The sequence below is a fragment of the Cynoglossus semilaevis genome, chromosome 12 (genome assembly GCF_000523025.1).
Source record: "Cynoglossus semilaevis isolate Cse_v1.0 chromosome 12, Cse_v1.0, whole genome shotgun sequence".
NCBI classification, from domain to species: domain Eukaryota; kingdom Metazoa; phylum Chordata; class Actinopteri; order Pleuronectiformes; family Cynoglossidae; genus Cynoglossus; species Cynoglossus semilaevis.
Window position 1 is genome coordinate 12,099,318 of NC_024318.1, and position 20,477 is coordinate 12,119,794.

The 20,477-nt window shown below is 41.6% G+C and overlaps 2 protein-coding genes and 1 long non-coding RNA gene across 5 annotated transcripts in view; 1 reads left to right on the forward strand and 2 right to left on the reverse strand.

The window, feature by feature from the left end:
- Positions 1–7,577: 7,577 nt before the first annotated feature.
- On the reverse strand, positions 7,578–16,330 carry pwwp2b (PWWP domain containing 2B). 2 transcript variants are annotated; one of them, XM_008322196.3, is made up of 3 exons: positions 15,843–16,330; positions 11,852–13,583; positions 7,578–9,197 (listed from the first exon to the last, which is right to left on the reverse strand). In XM_008322196.3, the coding sequence occupies exons 1-2, from the start codon at positions 15,980–15,982 to the stop codon at positions 11,852–11,854; spliced, it is 1,872 nt and encodes a 623-aa protein (XP_008320418.2). In that variant the 5' UTR covers positions 15,983–16,330; the 3' UTR covers positions 7,578–9,197. The 2 variants fall into 2 exon arrangements, with proteins under 2 accessions (XP_008320418.2, XP_016892841.1); XM_017037352.2 differs by having other exon boundaries at positions 7,578–9,326; positions 15,843–16,315.
- Position 16,331: 1 nt separating this feature from the next.
- LOC112487827 (uncharacterized) lies at positions 16,332–17,604 on the forward strand. Its single transcript, XR_003051287.1, has 2 exons — positions 16,332–16,438; positions 17,134–17,604. It is a non-coding gene; the product is annotated as an uncharacterized LOC112487827 (long non-coding RNA).
- Positions 16,922–20,477, reverse strand: part of LOC103387518 (leucine-rich repeat-containing protein 27) — a 7,314-nt gene continuing 3,758 nt past the window's right edge. For both annotated transcript variants that reach the window (XM_017037355.2, XM_017037357.2), the window contains exons 6-11: positions 19,539–19,728; positions 19,072–19,212; positions 18,634–18,742; positions 18,258–18,355; positions 17,262–17,382; positions 16,922–17,173 (exon numbers count right to left, since the gene is read on the reverse strand). In XM_017037355.2, the coding sequence (XP_016892844.1) occupies positions 17,060–17,173; positions 17,262–17,382; positions 18,258–18,355; positions 18,634–18,742; positions 19,072–19,212; positions 19,539–19,728 (773 nt within the window). In that variant the 3' untranslated portion in view covers positions 16,922–17,059. The remainder of the gene's footprint in view (positions 17,174–17,261; positions 17,383–18,257; positions 18,356–18,633; positions 18,743–19,071; positions 19,213–19,538; positions 19,729–20,477) is intronic.

Consider the following 20,477-nt stretch of genomic DNA (forward strand, 5'->3'; position numbering starts at 1 on the left):
GTGGAACAAAAAATCAACAGATTCTGAATCTGATGATTAAATGAATGAGCCACGTGGTGGAAGAGGGGTTCGTTTTCTTGCCTTACAGCAAACGGATGGAAACCCGTGGTTTATGTGCTGTCTGTCCCACTTTGTTTATATCAATCTTGATTAAATCAGATTAAAAATAATCTGGTTAATGAACTGATTATCGAATGTCGCAGTAGTATTTATTATACTACACAGAGGTACTCTGAAGTTCCAGATAACATGCAGTTATTGCCTGATAATAACGTCTGAGGGACTGTTTTTCCCCTACAGCCAATCCTGAGAAAACCTGTTTCATTTTAGCACCTGTAGCTGCTGCAGAGATCTCATCAAAAAAGTGCTAATCCTCTAGCCTCGTTTTGAGTCACACACACACACGCACACACACACATGCCCAGATTTAACCCTTCTCACTCATAATTAGACTGCACTCTGCTTAGACCAGAGGTTCAGAAGCTAAAGCGTTAACAGTCCTGGATTAGTGTGACAATGGAGGTGGTGTTGGGATCAAGCTGTGACGAGGCAGAGTTCACAGATGGGATCAGCATAGCTGTAAGGGCAACCTGCACAGCACACACACACACACCCACGCACACACACACACACCCACGCACACACACACATACACATACACTGCCACTTCAGGCCGTGCTCACAGTAATCTCAGAAATCAACACGGACATACAGTTTCGTGCGGATGGTTGGTTGTGTACACCAGCTCCTCTTGTTTACCAATGATTGTATAACTGATGATAACACCATTCCCACCCGACACTGCTGATACAGTTCAAAACTGAAATCAGACAACACCTTATATGACTATACGACTCACAAAGAATGTATCCGCCTGTGTGTTGTGTGAGTCAGTCCTCCAAGAATGTTCTCTTCCGCTGTGCCTCATGCATTTGATATCTGGCTCACTCTCTGTGGTGCCGCATAATAGACAGGAAAGGGCAGGACCAGAAGAGCCTCGGGGCAAGATGTGCCTGAAGGATACACTAAAATAGAATAGATACGGCGATAAATACACCTGTGTGTGTGCTGGAAGAAAGGCAGGACGATGAAAGATGGAAGATGAAGAGATTGGTGTCTGCATTCACTGGCTCTGTGCAAGTGCCAAGTAGCTCACCACACCTGTGTTCATCGAACACCTTCCCATGTGCAGCTGAAGGTACACGATGTCAGCTGGGTAAACTGCTTCATGTTGTTCCCTGAAGAGTAGTTTGATTGGTCGACTGATTTTCAAAGAATTAAAGGAACTGATTGACACACACACACACACACACACAGAGAGAGAGAGAGAGAGAGAGAGAGAGGTTCGTTTTAAACCAATAGCAAACAGCATTTCACCTTCACAATAAATGAATGAATTACTCATCACTTTTTACTTTTCTCATAATCTGATGCCTCTACAGCATTAGGCCTTATGGTGACTTACCGACTTAGCGCTGTATCCCCCCCCCCCCAGTTCAACCCCACCCATCATGGTTAATTGTCATTAATGCACAGCTACCCAGTGATTAATCAGACTAAACATGCTGATTGTTTGACAGATGCCAATTACCCCAAAAAATAACTTCAGAAAACAACATTCATAGCCAAACAAAATAGTCCGTAGACAACCCAACATTACCTATTAACCTTCCCCTTTAAAGGGCAAGGTTAATAGGTAATGTTTCTAATGTAGAAAAACCCCCACCAGTGTTTGCATTGCACTGTAATGCAAACACACTGAAACAGGAATAGCTACATTCATAGTTATATTAGCAGAAAATAAAAAAAAACAGTAGAACTACATTGGACTAATCATTATTACTCATTATTTGCAATTAAATACAAATCAACCTGATCACAAGCATTGACTAATTGACTGATTTTTTTTTTTTTTTTTTGGCTTTGCCTTTAATGTCGTTGCAAATCCACCATTATTAATGAGCCAAAAGTGTAGGGGTAACAGAATCCCTTATAATAAATAGGCCTGTGTGCTTTATTACAGAACAAACCCAATCCCGGCGTGAAAAGAAGCAGCTTGAGCCTCTGTGTTTGAGGTCTGAAAAGCTAACGGCCTCATTGTCTGCTCCTTTCAGTGAAAAGTTACACTGGACTCCAGGGAATTTTAATATCTTTGCTGTAGTTGACTACATCTACAAACCCAGAACGCCCCTTGAACTCATTGTAAACACAGCACTTCCTTCAAGTGTTCCTCCCTGCTTGTTATGCAATAGCTAATCACTTAGCATTCTCTTATCATTTGTTTTTTTTCTCCCTACTGAAACACATCGTTTGAAAACATCTGAAAAAAACACAACAGAATGTTTCACCAAACTGGGGTTTAAATTCAAATATAGCTACTGAAAGGAGGACAAAAGGTCGAGTAAAAGGAGGTCGATGTGAAGATAGGTGAGGCCGAGGCAACGGTTACCAAATGGGTGGTGCGTTCATGTAACGCGGGGGAAATAAAAAAATGATTTGCACATTTCTTCCACAGCTGATGAACTGCTCATGATTTCTACATGTCCTACATTCTCTGTCTAAACGCCCATCCCCCCCTCCAGTCCCTGCAGTGAGCACAGGGAGGCTGCTGAAGTTGGGGGCAGGGCAACTTTCTCTCTGCCTCTCTGCCTCTCTCTCTCTCTCTCCCTCTCTTTCTCTCTCTCTCTCCAGAGCTGCTGACAGCTGCTCACACAGGCCTGGGGCTGCTGCTCATGGCTGAGAGTCCAACCACGGTCACATCCTGGAAGGATCCTGTGAAGAGCTCACGGTCATAAACTGGAGTGGCCTGAAACAAAGGTGTCCTTGACAAAGAGACGGACAAATGTTTGTCCTCTTTATCTGCCTGGACTCCACATGTATGCCTGTATCTGAAGGAGAGACACAACATAAGACGACACACACACACATACACAGTGATCGAATATTTAAAGTAACCGCTGCTCCTGTCAGTGGACAGTCTTTAATAACCCCGATCACATGGCTTCAGCCTGAGACTGGGGTTTGAGTTTTCATGATCCACCACACCCAAATACTCAGAAAATATTCTCTGCTGTTAATTCTTGGAACTACACAGGGTTTTGGGTGAGGCCCAAACATTTCTCAAGAAAAAGAACGTGGGTTTTCCCATGAAATTAATCTATTCTGTGGGGATTCACTTCATATACAGCTTTGAGGGAAAAAAACTGTTAAAGCTGTTGAAATGCAGAATGACGAGAAGGCGAGACGAATGAGAATCATTAGTGATCAAATGATTCGATGGGGTCAATAAAATGATTCACAAACTGGCCCAGCAAGTTTGAGCAGACCATAAATGTGAGCAACAATTTCAGACATGAAGGACAAAGGAGGAGCCAGCTACTTCAGGGACAAGGTCTTTGAAAGAAAGAAGAAAGAAGTGAAGCAGTGACGTACCCTTGAGAGCAAGAGCAATAATGCCAATACAGTTCTCAAACCTGGTTCCAGCTAACAAACAAAGTGTTCTGTGGAGTTCTGTCCAGAAATCAGGGTGTGGTCTGGCTATGCTCGGCTCCAAGTTAAGAGGTGACAATATAACGTCTGATTGTTGACACGCAGAAACACGAGTTGAACATTTCCAACCGCCCAAACATCATAGCAAGGTATTCAAAGTCTGGATTCCGCAATGTTAGCTATGTAGACGGACCATGACAATCCTAAAAGATAAAGCACGCCAAACACATTAGTTCCAACTTGACATTTAACGACATGAAAGAAAAAACCCTGAGGCACATTTCAAATTTTTTAAAAAAGAATTAGAGACGATTCTTTCACTTGTACTTTTAGGTTTCAGTGTATAATTTTGTGTTTTAAATCCTACTCAATAGGTCATTTTAATTAATTAAATACAATGTTTAATCAGATTTAGTAGAGCATATCTGTGGCTTGTCAGTCGTCGACTTATTTACTGCCCTGTGCTCGCTGAGGCCGGTTTGACGTGAGCTACGTGTCTGACTGGAAGTTGAAGCGTCAACAAACGCCTGCTGGGAGTTGAGATGGTATTTTAATCCCCTGCAGTATGTGGAAATAATAACGTGTATCCAGTGATAATTCAACGACGGTGGAATTTTGAGTTTGCGTTGATCACGTTCATTTTCACATATAAATAATAGAACAATGGTTTTTTCCTACCCTACATGGATAGTTTTCCTATGGTACATCTTGCTGACTGTTTTTTTTTTTTACTTTTCCTCTCCACACCCTGTTCAAGCAGACCACAGGTTTGGATTATGGGGGACGGCTGTATTAACATTTGCATTATGTTACTGTGACCACCCAGCATGTCTGATGTGGAGCAGTGGACATGTCTGCTCTCTCAGTCTTGGCCAGGCTTCCTCCACAGTTAATTATGGCCACAGCTTGCATGGAGGCATATCATTAGCAGTAACTGCAGACAGCATCCCTCCACCATGTGCCCCTCTTTTTTTTGTTCCAGTTTTACGCCGCACTGATCAGCCATAGAGCAGTGCAATGATCCACACGCGGTGGATGGAACTGTGGTGCATGGAAAAGAGAGAAAGGGATGATGCAACCCCCAGTGTGAGCATGTGTTCACATCTATCATTCAAAGGAAATCGTGGTGTTAGTCTCAGGGACCGAGTTTCAAAGACGCAGGAGTAAAAACAGCACATGTGGATGGGTGGTGCTGCTGCAGGAAACTCCAGGATTACTGCTGAGGCAGAATGGGTTTGTTTTGAAAGCACAGTGCTGTGTGTGTGTTTGCTGAACTTGTTTTTGTATCCACAGTGAGACAGTTGTTCCCAAGTTCTTGTTTGTGGAACAAGTATGTGCATGTCGGAGTATTGTCTTTAAAGTTTGATATCCAAATCAGCAATTAGCCTGATTCCACTTTGGCAGGGCTGCAGAGCTGAGTTCCACTGCTGCAGTTGAGATTAGAGATGGCTCCATCCAATACTCAGGATCATAATATAGCCGTCTGATCCGACACCTTGGCCCAAATCAACTTAACTGCACCATGAAATAAACAGGGACACAGCAACGGAAGTCTGCGGTATCGGATCGGTATTGGCAGATAATTCGAGTTGTGGTATCGGTATGAACATCAAGCCATCTGTGGTGAAGACTTTGTATTGTGTGCACTGGAAATGGCTGTATCTCTCTCAACACTGACAGAAAATCAGAGAAGTACAACAACAACATTCTCTGACTAATCTAAAAAAAAGTGCAAATATAAATTCAATTTGACCTCAGTCTTCAAACCAAAATATTAGTTGGGTTTTTACAAATATTTTTCTAATGTTTAAAACAACAGCATTCATTTATATAGTATTTATAGTACTGCACTGTACTGTATACAGTACAATAGTTCAGAGGTCATTGGCCTAAATAGTTTCTTTCTACTGCAGTTGGGGAGGATGGGGGTGGTTTGGCCTTTAAGTGTAATGTTAGGTTGAAGGTTTGATTCTAACTGTGTGTTCTGGGCAAGAGCGAGCTCAGGTTGCTAATCATACCCAACCACAGAGGATTTTCTGACCCCTGAAAAAGGAGCTGATGACAGTGATTCTGATTCTGCCTATGTCTGTTTGTTCAGTCAAAGAGAGTAAAAATCTCTTTCACTCCCAGCCTGCACCTCAGTCGCACAATTTAGAACCAACAAGAGATTTATCTCCAGAGAATATGAACAGTGCCAGGCTGGAGTTTAAAATGACACTGTTAACACTATACAGCCAAAAATAGACAGACGCCCTGCAATTCACCACACTCAGAAATCACACCAACACAAAGACAGTGAACAGCAGTAGTCCTGGGGTTGACTCTCAGTCAGACTGCTGGTCCCAGGATCAAACATCATTTTGTTCAAATCATCTGGATCTAAGTATCTGGGGGAAACTGCTTGTATAACTCTCAACAATCAGAGGAAAGGAATGCAGTGAAGGAAGGGAAAGCAAACAGTGAAACATTTTTGAGAGTCTTACACCGTGGTGTAAAGAAACCTGCAGCAAACACAAACAAAGACGTTTCTGTGTTGTGTAACTCTGAACACCAGGACACTCTCCTGACCAGTATGTTTGCTTTTGTAAAGTGAATGTGACACTGAATGAATGACTGTGCATTAGAGCATTGTTTCCCAAAGACTGGGTCGGTTTTTGGACTTTTAAAATATGGGTCCCCAGAAAGAAAGTTTGGGAAACAATGTTTTAGAGCAACAATAAGTGGATGGAATTATCGGATATACAGTGGGAGCCTTTCAAATCTGATTCATCTTTACAAATTAATTGACATCACCTAATTGGTCAGAACAATCGCTTACTCATATCATGCATTTCTGGAATAAACAAAAGTGTCATTCCACCTTTTGACAACAAACTAACCTCCAAAACCTGTCTGTAAACGCTGACGTCAACATCAAACAGCAAGAACACACACAGAGATTAACAACACCTATTTAGATAAGGTGGCTCCTCTGGTTTACCTGAACAGGGCAAGTCGCCCAATAAGTTGTAGCTAAAGCAAACTAGATTGGTATATTTACTACAAGGGGAAGTAAATAGAGAAACACAAACCCTCACAGCCTCAGCTGACTCACTTACATCTATTTTATGTCAGATTTAATGAACCATAACAGTGGCCTGTAACTGTAAAATTAGTTTTCTGACTGGAAGTGGAAGCTGCATGACCTGCCATCAGACCCAGCCCAGCAGGGGCATGAAACAAGAGCGAGCTTTGGTGCTTGTGGTGACGGGGGAGGGTGATCTATGACCGAGCCTCTACAGTAAAGTGATCTGATGAGGAGATGGGCTGATCTCACCTTGACCTCTCTAATTCTCTCATACTTGTTATGCAACAGACATTCTTGAGCAGCTCTATTTATGTCTCACCCACTACAAATTAACATGCGTGACACAGTTAAAGCTGAGAAGGAGCCGCTGCAACCAATGAGCAGGGCAGGGAAGGTAACGCAGATGGATGCAAGCCTTTAGCGTTTGAATGATTTTATGCTACGTCAAGAAAATGCAACATAATCACTGCTGGATTTTCAAAGCCTCAGACTCCTGGGTTGTCAACAAAACCTGGTCAGGTGACTGGCTGATGGCAAACATGTGACTGAAAAGAAATCAAGAAGCAACGTTACTGAGTTACAACGTGAAACTGACACCAGAGCAGTCTAGAAACAGGTCGAGGTGATGGCCCGACGAGGCCGACACCACTGATGGTTTTGTTTTTGTTTTTTTTTGTGTGGTGACATATGAACTTCAATCTCCGTTTAGCAACATGACATTGTTGCTATCTGTAAAAAAATTGTTTTGACTTCCATAGCATCTACCACAGGGATAACAACAAAAACAGTGTGATCAACTGGTGGATCCTGATCTACTTGATGCAGCGTATTCAGTTGTGCAGAAGCATTTGCTTCTTCCTGTAAACGCACATGACTCCATATTTAATATATCTCGGTGGTCCCTCTGAAAGAGTCATAATTGACGCAAATGCAAGACAGAACAGGCTTCAGAAAGACTGACACTATCACAGTACTCCATTGAACAAAGATGTCAAACAAAGAAGCCACAGTAGCACTGATATTGCTTGTATATTTTATTTTATGTACATGTAAAAAAAAAAAAAAGCCAATAACATTGACCGACATGGGCAACAGTAGACAGCCATGTTGCTCATACATGGGAAAATCTTGTTGACCGTTTCAGGCGCACAGAGACGTTCTCCCTCCCTCGTTACATTGCGTAAGGCTGCCTGAATTGTTGCAGGGCTCGCTAGTGTACAGTCAAACTGGGAGGAGTGCATTATCTCTCTGTGACAACATCAGTGAGCCTGGTTCTTTAGTTGGCCTTGATGTGAACAAAAACTTTCCAGACAAGCAGAAAAAAAAAAGAAAAAGATGGATTCATTTGCCGAGTGTGACTGTGTGCAATCTTCAGTTTTAGCTGCGCTCAATCAGCTCTCTGCCATTCTGCCTACATCGCCTCCCTCCCCACCATTTCAACACAACGGTCACTAAAGGTCAACGCTGCAGTCTGCTTCTGCCCAATGACTCAACATGACTGCAGGTCCCCACTAGTCGTGAAAACGCGTCTCGCTCGCACTCAGCAGTTGGATTCACAGTATTCTTACAGCATGTTCGATGTTTTTTCCTCCTTAACGTTTCCGATAAAGCTTCAACTGAAAATGCATAAGGGCCTTCGACACCTTTTGCTCCATGTTTCTCCAGTGGAAATGTTAAAACAGACTCCTTTGTTTAAACTGTGTGTCTGTTCGTTAGGTAAGCTGACACAGAACCAGACAGTGCCCTGTGTCCCCAAGAATGGTTCAACAGAATAAACTAAATCAAAAATAAAGAAGACTTTTATTTTTGTATCTCCTGTATCTCCAAGGTCGTGGATAGTCAACCGTGAAGACTTCTAAACTCCCCTGCTGCTCATCAGGGCTGTATCTCGCAATAGTGTTTCAGACAGTGAGCTTACAGCAGGCCACCAAGGTACAGATAAAGTGCTTTTTTTTTCTCCAACATGATGTTTTAAATAATTAAAGTGATGTTAAAAATGGTTTTCAGGAAAGAGGGTGGGCAACGCAGGGGGGAAGGAACGTGATGTGATAAGGTAAAAAATAAAAATGGAAAAGAGACATAACCCGACTCCAGAGCAGAATCAGAGGTCAGTATAAATACATCCACACATGTAGGACATGAGAATGGAACATTGTGATTGCTAGAAGAACTGGAACAGTCTCTTCTGTCTATTGATGGAGCCATTCACATTGGTTGAGAAGTACGAAGAATCAGAGTAAGACTTTTTTTCTTTAAAAAAAAAAAAAAAATCATGGTAAGATGCGTCATGGTCCAGAGGATGGTGTTGGTACTCTAAAGATTCCACCAGCCTCCACCAGTAAAACCTTGGAAGTCGTGGCTGGTGAGGACCAAGACGATAACAGCAGCAGACCAGCAGGTTTTACAAGAGTGTAGCGAACGGTGTACAAATGGATCATAATAAACAATTACAGACAATAAATACATTCGAGTCCCTGTAGTGTTGTAATTCGGCTCTATTGAAATATGATTAACTCTAGAAAATGAAAAGGAGGAATAGTTCATGGGAGACCATAGAATGCATGGCCGCCGCTTTCTTTTTGCTCTCTCTCTCTCATCCAGTCAAAACGACACTCCACCTTGACGGCCATTTTCCGCATGCCTTGTGAAAGAAAGGGAAAAAAAGGCATATAAATAGTAGCCGTGGCAACCGCACGTACTCCCTCCTGGCTCTTGATGACAGGGTCTGAGAATTCAGAAAAACCTCTGAGATCTCTGCTCAGTCCTCAGCCTGGAAAAAAGCGGGGAAAAAAAGAAGATGAGATGAACAGGAAAGGAAAATGTAGAGTCACAATGAACAAACAAGATTAGTTCATGAGGCTCAAAACAAGCAGAGATATCATGTTCAACGTGTCAAGGTTGTAACTCGCAGATAATGCATCAGTGGGAGGTGAACGTCAGCTATTTTCCACTCAGCTGTAACCTCTGTGTAGCTGACAGAATAAGGAAAGAAACACTTTTTATAGGCCCTTAAAAAGTGGTAAATGTAGGCTCACATTAACCTCTGGCTGATTATTTAGAACAACTTGTCTTTGTGGGTAATGAGGCCCTCGGCAGAGCGAGCGGACTGTGGGAGCTGCCTGTCTGCTTCTCATAAAAGTCAAACACAATATTTAATCTCTCAACTATGTGCTGAAGCTTCACAGGGACACTGAACTCAATAACCATAGAGTCTGGCAGAGATACAGTATGAAAGCAGGCAAAAAAAAACTTCTGGAAAAAATTTCTGGAATTCTCTGTTTTTATTCTGATTGACCATCAGTTGTACAACCTGTGTCCTTAAACAAGTCTGCGTCCTAATGTTTGTTCTGCTCTCAGACTGTTGACCAAAAAAGGGTTTGGCTACAAATACAGGCCTGAAACAAAAGGCTACAACTTCTTGCTCATTCCATATTGTCTGTAAACTTTGTCCTCATGAACTCAGGCTTAATCATCAGCCACACAACAAACATTCTGTAGCAGCGTAGCTAGAAATGTTCTGATACAGGACTACCAGTAAGCAGCTACTGTAGTGCTGGCACTGCTAACAAACCTAATCCGACCCCCTCCCAGGGGTTACAGCTGTTCAGCTCTATGCAGTTCACACTATAGACAGCAGTGGAGCAGGGAGACAGAGAAAGAAATGCTATTGCAGATAAGCTAACAGCTAAGTTGGACTAAACCCCAGATAAATACATGCTAACAGACAGTTAGCCAGAAACAGTGCCGCAAAGGGAGGGTGGTAAAGTTAGAACTTGAACACTTTAAAATGAGGCCTCAGACTTAAGTCAACATTTTGAGCCATCACAGCCCTGGGATTCTTTTTTTGTGCTTCACAGAGGGTTGGCTTGGCTTCATTGTTCTTTGTTATTAAACAGTCTTTAGGTTTTGTCCCTTTAAACCTAGCAACTGCCTTGTGCTATGCAATCCAGGAGATCTCCCCAGAGCAGCAATCATTAACTCCAGTGATAAAGAGCAAACGGTTTAGAAACTATGTTTTGAAAGATTTTCTATAGCTTTTTGGTAAAATCCAAAAATATACACAAATACAAAGGTATTCACAACATCGATGTGGACTAGGTGGAAACAAAAAAAGGATGTACAAGTCCTTTAGATAGCAGCCTCTTTTTTATCAAAGCACCAACTTTGGCAGGTCATAATATCCAGTGTAAAGGGACAACATGATATGAATAAAGAAATTCAATATAACACTGCTTCTTGTCAGTCTGCTGAACAGTCCTGTTCACCAGAGACTATCTTTGACTGAGGTTATACAGAGTACTGTAGTTCAGTAACAGTCATTATGTCATTGTATTACACAAACACCTAGCAGCACTTTAGTGTGTTCTGCTGCAGCGATGTATCATCAACAATGAGTGTTTTAATTGAGGCAGGCACTGAAAAAAAGCAGTCTCTTCAACTGTACAATCCTCACATGTTACATATCTTTCTTCTTGCAGAAGTCCAAATAAACAGCTGGAGTATCCACTTAACAGGCCAGCTGCAAAATGTCTGATCTCAGAATCCCCTCAGGCTTACGCCATAAAACATTTTTTAACAGAGCCAGGATTACTCTGTGAAAAAAACCGCAGCACCTACAGCACCTTAGGAGATTGATAAAAATACAAATGTGACAATGTGTACTTTTTCTTAAACCTTTGTACTACACTCAGCTATGAGTGCAATGAGCAATGTGTTAGAACTAATAAAGGCAGTGGGATTTCTTAAAGTAACAGATATGGAAAATTGTACACAAAACAGCATACAGTTTAACCTTATTTATTTGTTTATTTGCAATGTGGAAAATTAAAGTTCCAAAATATCACATTTCCACAGACTAATGCAAGGATCAGGCCCATCTTCAGAAATTAAAAAATATAAAAATATAAATTAAAATGGCCTTAGCACAAATGTGATGTGAAAGAACATATGTATAAAAATGAAAAAGACGCTCCTGCCGTGATCTTCCACCGAGGCCCACTAGTGTCATAGCTAATTAAAACCTGTGTGTACTGGAGATGACTCGACATTGAAGTGAAGCTGATTAAAAACATCTACTAACAGCTTTCTTGCCATCCTTGACATGTAGATCTATGTTATAATACAAAGGAAGAGATAATGATTCATTTATATGTTGAGGTTAACAATCCTGTCAATGTGAAGACCTTTTCAAAAAATCCAACATTATGTTTTCATGTCATCAAGGATCATCCAGCTTTTGCTTTACACATTATATTGCAACAGAACCATATTCATGGGAGACGGTTTTGAACTAACCTACGTGTCGCTGTGGGAGAGCAGTGACGTGATCTCTGGGCTCATGTGACCCACAGCCTTGGCTGCCTCCAGGATGGCTCTCCGGTACATGCCCTTCTTTTTCCGGTTGAAGCGGGACCTGAAGAGCTCCCTGAAGGGGGACAATTTGGCAACGGAGAGCTGGGAAGTGGTAGGTGAACCAAACCACGAGACCTTTGCTTGGGGCCACTGTGCCTCACAAGTGGCTGTTTCCTGTTTGTGGGTGCCGCTAATACTAAGGACACGGGCTGGCCACCAGGGGAAGCCGTGGATCTTCCCCCAAACAATGTCACCCACTGCCACAGCGTGACCATCCTCTGTTACACACTTTGTCATACTGCGTGTGTGGAGCCGCACTGTGAGCGGTGGCACCGTCTTACAGTCCTCCCGTGACGGAACAGATGACGAGGTTACAGAAAGGTCTTCCCCAGGTGCGAGATCACACAGCTCAGGTGAAGTACCGTCAGAGCTAAACGACTTGGACTCATCTAGACTGTCACTGCTGCAGACTGACAGGCTAGAGGAATCCGCTTTACGTTTACGGAAGTTGATAAGAAGAGTAAGGTCACTATGGCCTCTGTCGGCCTCCTCTCCAGAACTCCCTGACCACAATTCCAGAGAGTTTTTGCCTTCCCCCGAGTCTTCAGAATGGGGAAGACAAGGTCCAGGGACTCTGGGGCTTTGCCTCCTAGTGTCTTCTATAAGTTCTGCCTCATACTCATCCACACTCTCCTCACCTGCCCTCTGAGGGGGTTTCAAGCGGATCTTTGGAGAAGGCAAGTCCTGAGACACATTTGTATAAGGTCTGGTGAGTTTTAGTTTGGGAATGGACACAGTGAGGCCAGACCGTGTGGCATCTAGGATGTGCCGCTGTTCCTTGGTAGACTCTGAAGATGCCTTGCCGTTTTCTCTGACACCATTTTGTGCCAGCTGTTTGGGGCAAAACGGTTTGACTGAACCATGGACCCGTGAGGGAATTTTCATGACCTCCCCTTTGCCCTGTGGAGTGCTGTAGGAGATCTTTATGACAGGACTATGAGGAATAGTCATTTCACCTCTGGAGTACTTGTCCACATCAGATTCTCCCCTTTTGTCCTTTCTAAGGCGCTTACTTTCAAAGTTGGTGCCATTCTCCCTTCTTTTAGTGTCCTTGGTTGCACCCACGTCTTCCTTTTTTGAAAGCTTTGATGGGATTTCTTTGTCCTCGCCATCATCATCACTTTGCAGTGCATCATCTTTTCTAGATGTCTTGGCACTGTTTATACCATCTTTGCTGTCCTCATCACTATTCAATGTGTTCTTGCATTTTTCACATAGTACCTGCCGAGGCCTTAGACGAATTGTGCTCATAGTCATACGGCCTGGCTCTCGTGTTCGCCTCTTCCTTCTTTTGATTGGTCGTGGAGGGGGTTGAGGTACCCATTGGCTATAGCTGTGGCGCACCCATAAAGGCTGGGGAAAGGGAGCTCCTTCAAAATAAGGAGGGTATGGAGTCTGTCCAGCGGGTACTGGTGTTGGTATAGGGCAGGGAGGAGGTGCAGTAGATATGCTGTTTTCAGGGAGAGCATTTTCATCCTTTGGTCTGTCTGAATTCTGGCTGGGGGAATGGGACACCAACTCCTCACTCAGAACTTCTGAGGTTTCACAGCCTAGTTTAGCCACTGGACATTCCTCAGATTTGGCTTTGAACTCAGGCAGACAGAAGAGCCCAGACCTGACATGAACAAAACAGAAAAATAGTTAATGATACACATGTATCTAATTTTTTTCAGAGCCTTTGTTCTTTTTTTAATGCATAGTGATCTCTAAGTTATGTTTCAAGTGTGAAGCCACACAAACACATTATAAATGTTCAGTTTGTTTTAATGGCAGTTTTTAGAGAGAATGTTGCTTCTGAAACGAGCTAAGAACTCAAACTCATTAACCAGTGACTCCCTAGTGACACATGACTCAGTCTGGTCTAGAGAAGCAGAAACATTATTCTTAGAAAAGATGAAACATTTCTTTGTAATTTAATTGTATTATTCAATATGAATATGCTAGTTTGTTGTACGTGTTGCTTTTCTAGATGATATCCACACAAAATGCTCGGTATTTTTTACTAAATACAAATAAAATAAAAAAATGTTCTTTTTTTTTTTTCCAAGAGGTGACCTACTTTATTTTACTTTGAATAGACCAATGACATTATCCTACAGCAAACTGAAAATGCTTTCAAGTGGTGGTTGTGGTTTAGAGCCAGGTCTACCCCAAGGCCACAAAAAAGATCAATAGATTAGCCAACTCTCGACTGATTGAACATTCTCTTATTCATAATGTCTGGGACCAGCAAACATGTCCAGAGAATACCCAACTGCCAAGGAGTCTTTGAGAGGTAGCTGGCAGGCAACAGTAACATGGTTGTGCTGCTTTAGTCAGGAGACAGAAGACAAAGAGACTACAGGATGCCCAAGAGCCCCCCTTTTCCCCAACATCTGACTGAACAAAAACAATTCCATGAACCATTTGGGATTCAGAGAGGTAAAGAAGGAGCCAGGAGATTTCAGTTTGTTTTTGCATCTATCTGTACTCAGGGCTTATGTGTGATGAGATTATTAATTAGCGTACATTTGGGGAGTCTTGTTTTCCTCCCCAGGAGGAGTAACTAGCAGGGACCTTTGAGTAATTGTCTCTTGGTGAGGCCCGCTGATATCACTTTTTTAATATGTGCCCTCAAATCAGCCAAATATTGGCTTTAACAGTAACTAACATGGCACAAACAGTGCAGCAGTGCTAGTTAAGACCAGCATATGACCGGTCATGATTCATTGGTCTGTTGCTATTTTACACAGGTACAGTGCAACCTGAGTTGAAAAGCAACTGGGATTCCCGGCCATTAAAATGTGTAACAGATAATTACGTGAAATGCATCTCTGTGAGTTGAAAAGGAACGAGAAGTCAAAATTTTGTCAGTGACAAGGCCTGAAATAAAGCCCTATTTTGAGTTATCCCGAGGCCTGCCATTTCCCATTAGGTAGAGTTATTTTGAGGATGAATATGAGCTCTCACATGAAAAACCATCTAAGTGTGCTAAGGGCAAAGCTGGTCAGGTTTTGATTTTGCTGCTCTATAAATAGTCTAAAGCTGATGGCTTTTAAGGTGCACAACACCAGGACTAACACAAGGCATTAACATGTGATACAAAAAGTATTAAAACCAACTTAATAACAAGGAGCACCACCTTTATGGATCTGAACAATTAGCTTCTTTAAATGAAAATAATAGCTCTGTTTCTCCCTAACACCAATCATGAAGTGATTAAAAAGTCTTTCTAGATTTGCCTTTAAAAACCTTCCCTTATATAATAACTTAATTCGATATTTTTCAGCCTATTGTTTCAGTAGATCCCAAAGTGGCTGATAATTATTGTAATCCACTTCTAAAACAGCTTCTAAACATACATAACTTCATTTTAACCTTACAATAAAATGTACACACACTTCAACATAACGGTGGATCATAGTTGACACTCATCATGTAACATATTTCGAATCGTAAGTGATATTAAGAATGCTGTTTCGACCAGGGTCTGCTCTTTTTTATTTATTTTTTTTTTACTGTAAAAACGTCTTAAGCTTCTCAGGACCTGATTAGGCTAACAATAAGCTAGAGATGAACCCAGTGACATTTACTATTGTTTAAAAGACAACTGGGTTTAATTTCACACCTAGGGTTGTTGTCTTTACTTAGCGGTTCTATAAAAGTGAAATAACGCATAGATCAAATTATAACACACCTATTTGAAAATAGTTTGCCATGAGCCATCTGGCTAACAGTTAGCAGCTACAAAAAGCCCAGTCTTTTTAACGAAGGCCCGGTTAGCTCACGGCTAACAAGCTACTTAGCATCAAAGACAGATTAGCCGTTAGCGATTTGAACAAATTAATTTCCAAACTACACAGCATTAAGAAACTAGAAGGAAAATAAGCCTTACTTTTTGCTGCAATCAAGTAAAATCCCCGCGTAGCTCCTTTCTCGAAATGTCAGCGTGACTACCAGTGTGTCGTTAATTATTTGATCGATAGTGACAGGTACCCGAGAGCCGGCCCGCAGCTCCTCGGCCACAGCCTCCATGTTTCCCGGGGTGAAATGTCCGACTCGGCGGTGCTCGATCCCGGCCAAGGGAGCCACGGTCGCGTCGGACAAAGATCCGTCTCCCCTTCGCTATAGAAGCAGCAGGCTACACCAGGGCATAAAATGACGCCATCACCCCCACCAAGTCAATTACAACAGCACTGCCATCGCTGACATCACGCTCGCTGTGTGTTGAAGAGCAAAAAATCAGCCAAGACAAGGCCTGAACCTTCCCCTGTCTCTGCTTCACTTTGCCTTGTTTGACGCCATTCATCACAACTGACTTTGATCTGGGGAAAACCTCACTTTTCCCCAGCGACAGAGTCTGATGGCGTTTTGTTCTCAACACACCACCATGCATTACTGAAAATGTACACATGTAGTATTCTTCTATGCAGCAAAAAGAGACGTTACTGGCCTACGAGTTCGAATACAAAATGTGTCGAAAATATAAAGGTACGAATCACAACACTAAAATCAAATATGGGATTGTTTTAATGTATTAATGTGTTACATCAAACGAAATATTTAACCTAATATACAACAACAGAGTAACCATTTATATTATAACGTACGTGTTCAGTAACACTGACGTAAGTGAAGCCATTTGCTTTAGTGGTTTTTAATTATTCCTAAAGCATCAATAAAGTAATGTTGAGGAATGATTCAACATCAACTTGTAAGTTGACCAAATTTTTACACAGTTCCTTCATCAGTTAACGTTTGTTCATTGAATTCTATTTTATTCCAATATACTTTTAAATACTATTATTTCCCCTCTCCAACAAATGCATTTTCTAAAATAAGTGGATCAAATTATATATATATTATACACACACAGTGTATGTATTGATTGTGGACCTCGTTTGAGTGGTACATGTGTTAGGTAAAAACAGCGTTTTCCTATTTAAACATATATTATAAAAAAGAAATGAAAGAAAGAGACAAAAATCATCTTTATTTGATGTTTGATCTGCAATAGTGACAAAAAAACTATTGCAGGAAAACAGGATCACACACACGATGCAGAGTTCTGCTTATCCAGTCAAAATTATCAAACAGTATCAATTGTCACTTTCATGTTCTGTCATTAAAATGTGTCCAGTTGTCTGCAGTGAAGATGGTGAAACATTTTTCATTTTCTCCTGCAGCATTTCTGGTTTCCAGAAGCTGTCTGTGCAACCTGGTCATCTGAAATTGAAAAGAACTCATATTACATTAGATCAACGTAGAAAATGTACTTGATAAATAGTGTGAATAGTAAAAGTATAGTCCTGACCTCTGCTATATCTCGCTCCGCTGCTGCCATCTGTTCATTGGCTGTGCCTCTAGGATTAACGTGTCTTTCCTGTATCATCTCTGCACATACACGGATCTGTCGCTGTAGCTCACTGGCGGATCTGGTGGGTTTACAGGTCCAAAATTACAAGGGGGTCCTGAATTTTCAAGTGTTTTGCTAGAGCCTGTAGGATCCTGGTCTGTGTCTTAAAATATGACTCATAAGTCAATGTGTATTTTACCAATGTTAACAGAATTCATTTGATTTGTTTAAATGTATTGTGTATGATGTTGTAAAGGCACAATGTAGTTTCAAAAGAACAAAGAAATTGTTTGGTTTCGGTTGTGTGACCTCTCATTGTCCAGTAGGTGTCTCTAGGTTTCTATGACTCAAAGCTGGCAGGCCATTAAGAGTGTACTTCAGTTCAGTGATCTAAATCGGTTTAAACCTTTTTGGTTGATTACACAATTGATTTTTTTTAAATGTCTCTAAATGGGCATGGATATAACACTTTAATAGTTGGGTAACGTGTGCAAAATATCAGGCATTTTAAAGCATGGCAGTGTAAACAGCATCTATGTTGAAAATAACAACATCTGCCTGAATTTCTGGTATAGATATGTATGTATCTCACGCAGATGACAGGCACTGTTGATGTTGGCATTGGTGTCAGTTGAGAAGCTGTGTATAAATGATACTTACTCTTCCTTGAACATGTTTCATATAAAAACATGGATATATGTACCTATGTTTTGGTGGAAAGGCTCACTACACAATGCAAAAATAACAATGTATATTTATATATGACACTAGGCCGCTTATAGTAGTGAGTCCCTGCTCATTCTGTTTAGCAATTTAGTGGTCCTTGGACTGAAAAACATTGAAGACTTACTGTAAAACACCTTTTTTAGGAAGCAAGTGTCAAAATATTGGTTTCAGTTTCAGACTGATGTAGATGTTAATTGTATTTTTATTTTTTTAGATGAACAGTTTTACCTGATTTCATTATACTTTGGGATCTGAAAGGTGGATGTCTGCCCCTGTGAAGAATCACTGCTGTCCTCATCATAGGCCTTTGTATTAGCACCTGCTTCCTAGAACAAATATCGCACTCAACAAATGTCTATGCTGTAACGAATGGTCAGGTATAAACTTCACAGTGGTTTAAATGTCAAATTCAACAACAATCATTTTAACGTTACCGACCATCCTTTGTTTCCAGTTGAAAACCAATTCAGAAGCTTTGAATTGATGATCTCTTTGGTCAGTTTTAACCTATTGTTTTACTTGGGTTCTCTGACGTGACAGAATTAATGCTCTACTGCCTCCCTGTGGTAATCAACTAGAAGTGTATCCGATTTAGTCCTCATACCTCTCGCATTTTTTCTTTGTCATTCCTCTTCTTCTGCCTGTACTCAGACAGTTTTCTCTCTTGTGTGACCTTGGCGTTTGTGCGCCACTTTGAAAGAGCCACTTGGTTTCTGAGGGAGATTCAAACAACAATACATTTGAATAGACTGATGCTTAGGAAAATGGTGGTTTCTAATGGAAGGAAAGGCGTCTTGTAAAAATTGATTGTTCCCCTGGTCTTTTCGTATTGAACATAATATTGATCCTTACACTGCTCAGTTCCGGTTCTAAACAAAGCAACGTATGAAGCAACAGTCTGCCTTATCTGTTATTTTTTTTCTGTTGAAGATATATTGAACAAAGCCATCCGTTGCAGCAGGGCAGATGATATGGTATTTACAACAATACAATGAAACTCCAACTAGTATGTATAAAAGAAAGACAGCAGACATTTTCTTACTTCATCCTCTGTTCCTGAGTGGCCTGTTTCTCTTTTGTCTCCTTTGTTGCAGCCTGTCTCCTCTCTTCTGGCCTCTTCCAGTGATGAGGGCCAAACAGTTGGAGCTCCGGAACCATGCTGGCCTTGGATGTGGCTTTTTTTCTGACAAATAAATTGAAAGAAGTGCTTTATATTTTATAGCACTCCTGGGCTCTGAGTCGTGGTGGCATCAGCTTGGGAGATTTTCGATTCTCTGGCCTCTGCTGGAGGCTATATTCTCTTTGTGGGCACCATGCTGTATACTTCTACCTCTGTACTAAAGTCAATGTTAAACAGCACAGACAAACTGCTAAAATGTTTGTTGCCCAGTGCTACTATCTACAATCTTTGATAAACTCAGATCTATTTACATGACATTAGAAAACATCAAATCAATCCAATCTGACCAAAACTGTCCTTAGGTCATATGGACATGTTGGTCTACTTACCTTTTGCTAACAGGGCAAGGACCTATCTTTGGAGTTTTATCACTCTGTGCCACTGATCTGAGCTCTGCTCGCTCCAGAAGCATCATCCTGTTTTTTAATTCTTTGAACTTCTCCAGCTCCTCTTCATCCTGCTCATCCACACTAGACACCATCAGTTCTGTCAGCTGGAGCTTCTCCACCACTGGCATCTCTGCAAATTGAAAAGCGAATGGCAAACAGAAGTGGGTGTAGAACAATCTGGAAATCTGACATAGTGAAATCTGGACGTGTGATACTGCAGTGCACAGATGGCCAAAGTTTAGCTCTGTGAGGATTTGGTCTTTCATTTATTACATTATGGAATCATCTTTCAACAGCAGCATTGGGTGTGTTGTTAAAAGTCCATTAAAGGACCAAAACTAACAGCTGACATCTCATTGCGGGTTGCATGTAGGTGTCCAAAAGTGACCCGCAGGCCAGGGGTTTGAGAACCATGGTGTAAATATAAAATAAATTTAGGTTCATTAAATTGAATTCACTGCTATCACTGCTATATGAATTATGTATATGAATGGTGCATATTCAAATCTGCTCTTCATATCGAGTCCTGTGCCTAGAGGAGTATTTCCTTTAGAGAGCACAGCCCTGTCTTTGTTAATAACCTTGTAGGCAGCAGGGAGATAAACGCTCTGATTGAAGGTTTGGGCTCTGCTCATTGTGGAGCTCCAGCCTCTCCTGTGGAGGGCTGTCTTGGGCTTGTCATTGTGATTACCTCCAGACAGAGCTCAGTGACAGAGAGCTCCTGTTCAGAGGCCACGGGTTATTGATCATTTTCATCTGGCTAAAAATATTTGAGCGCTGGAACAGAGGGGTGAAAAAAAAGGGTCAGCTTCTGCGTGGCACGTGGCGTCTCCAAGGGAACAAGAGTCACACCAGTGAAGCGGTACCAGGGCAAGGATC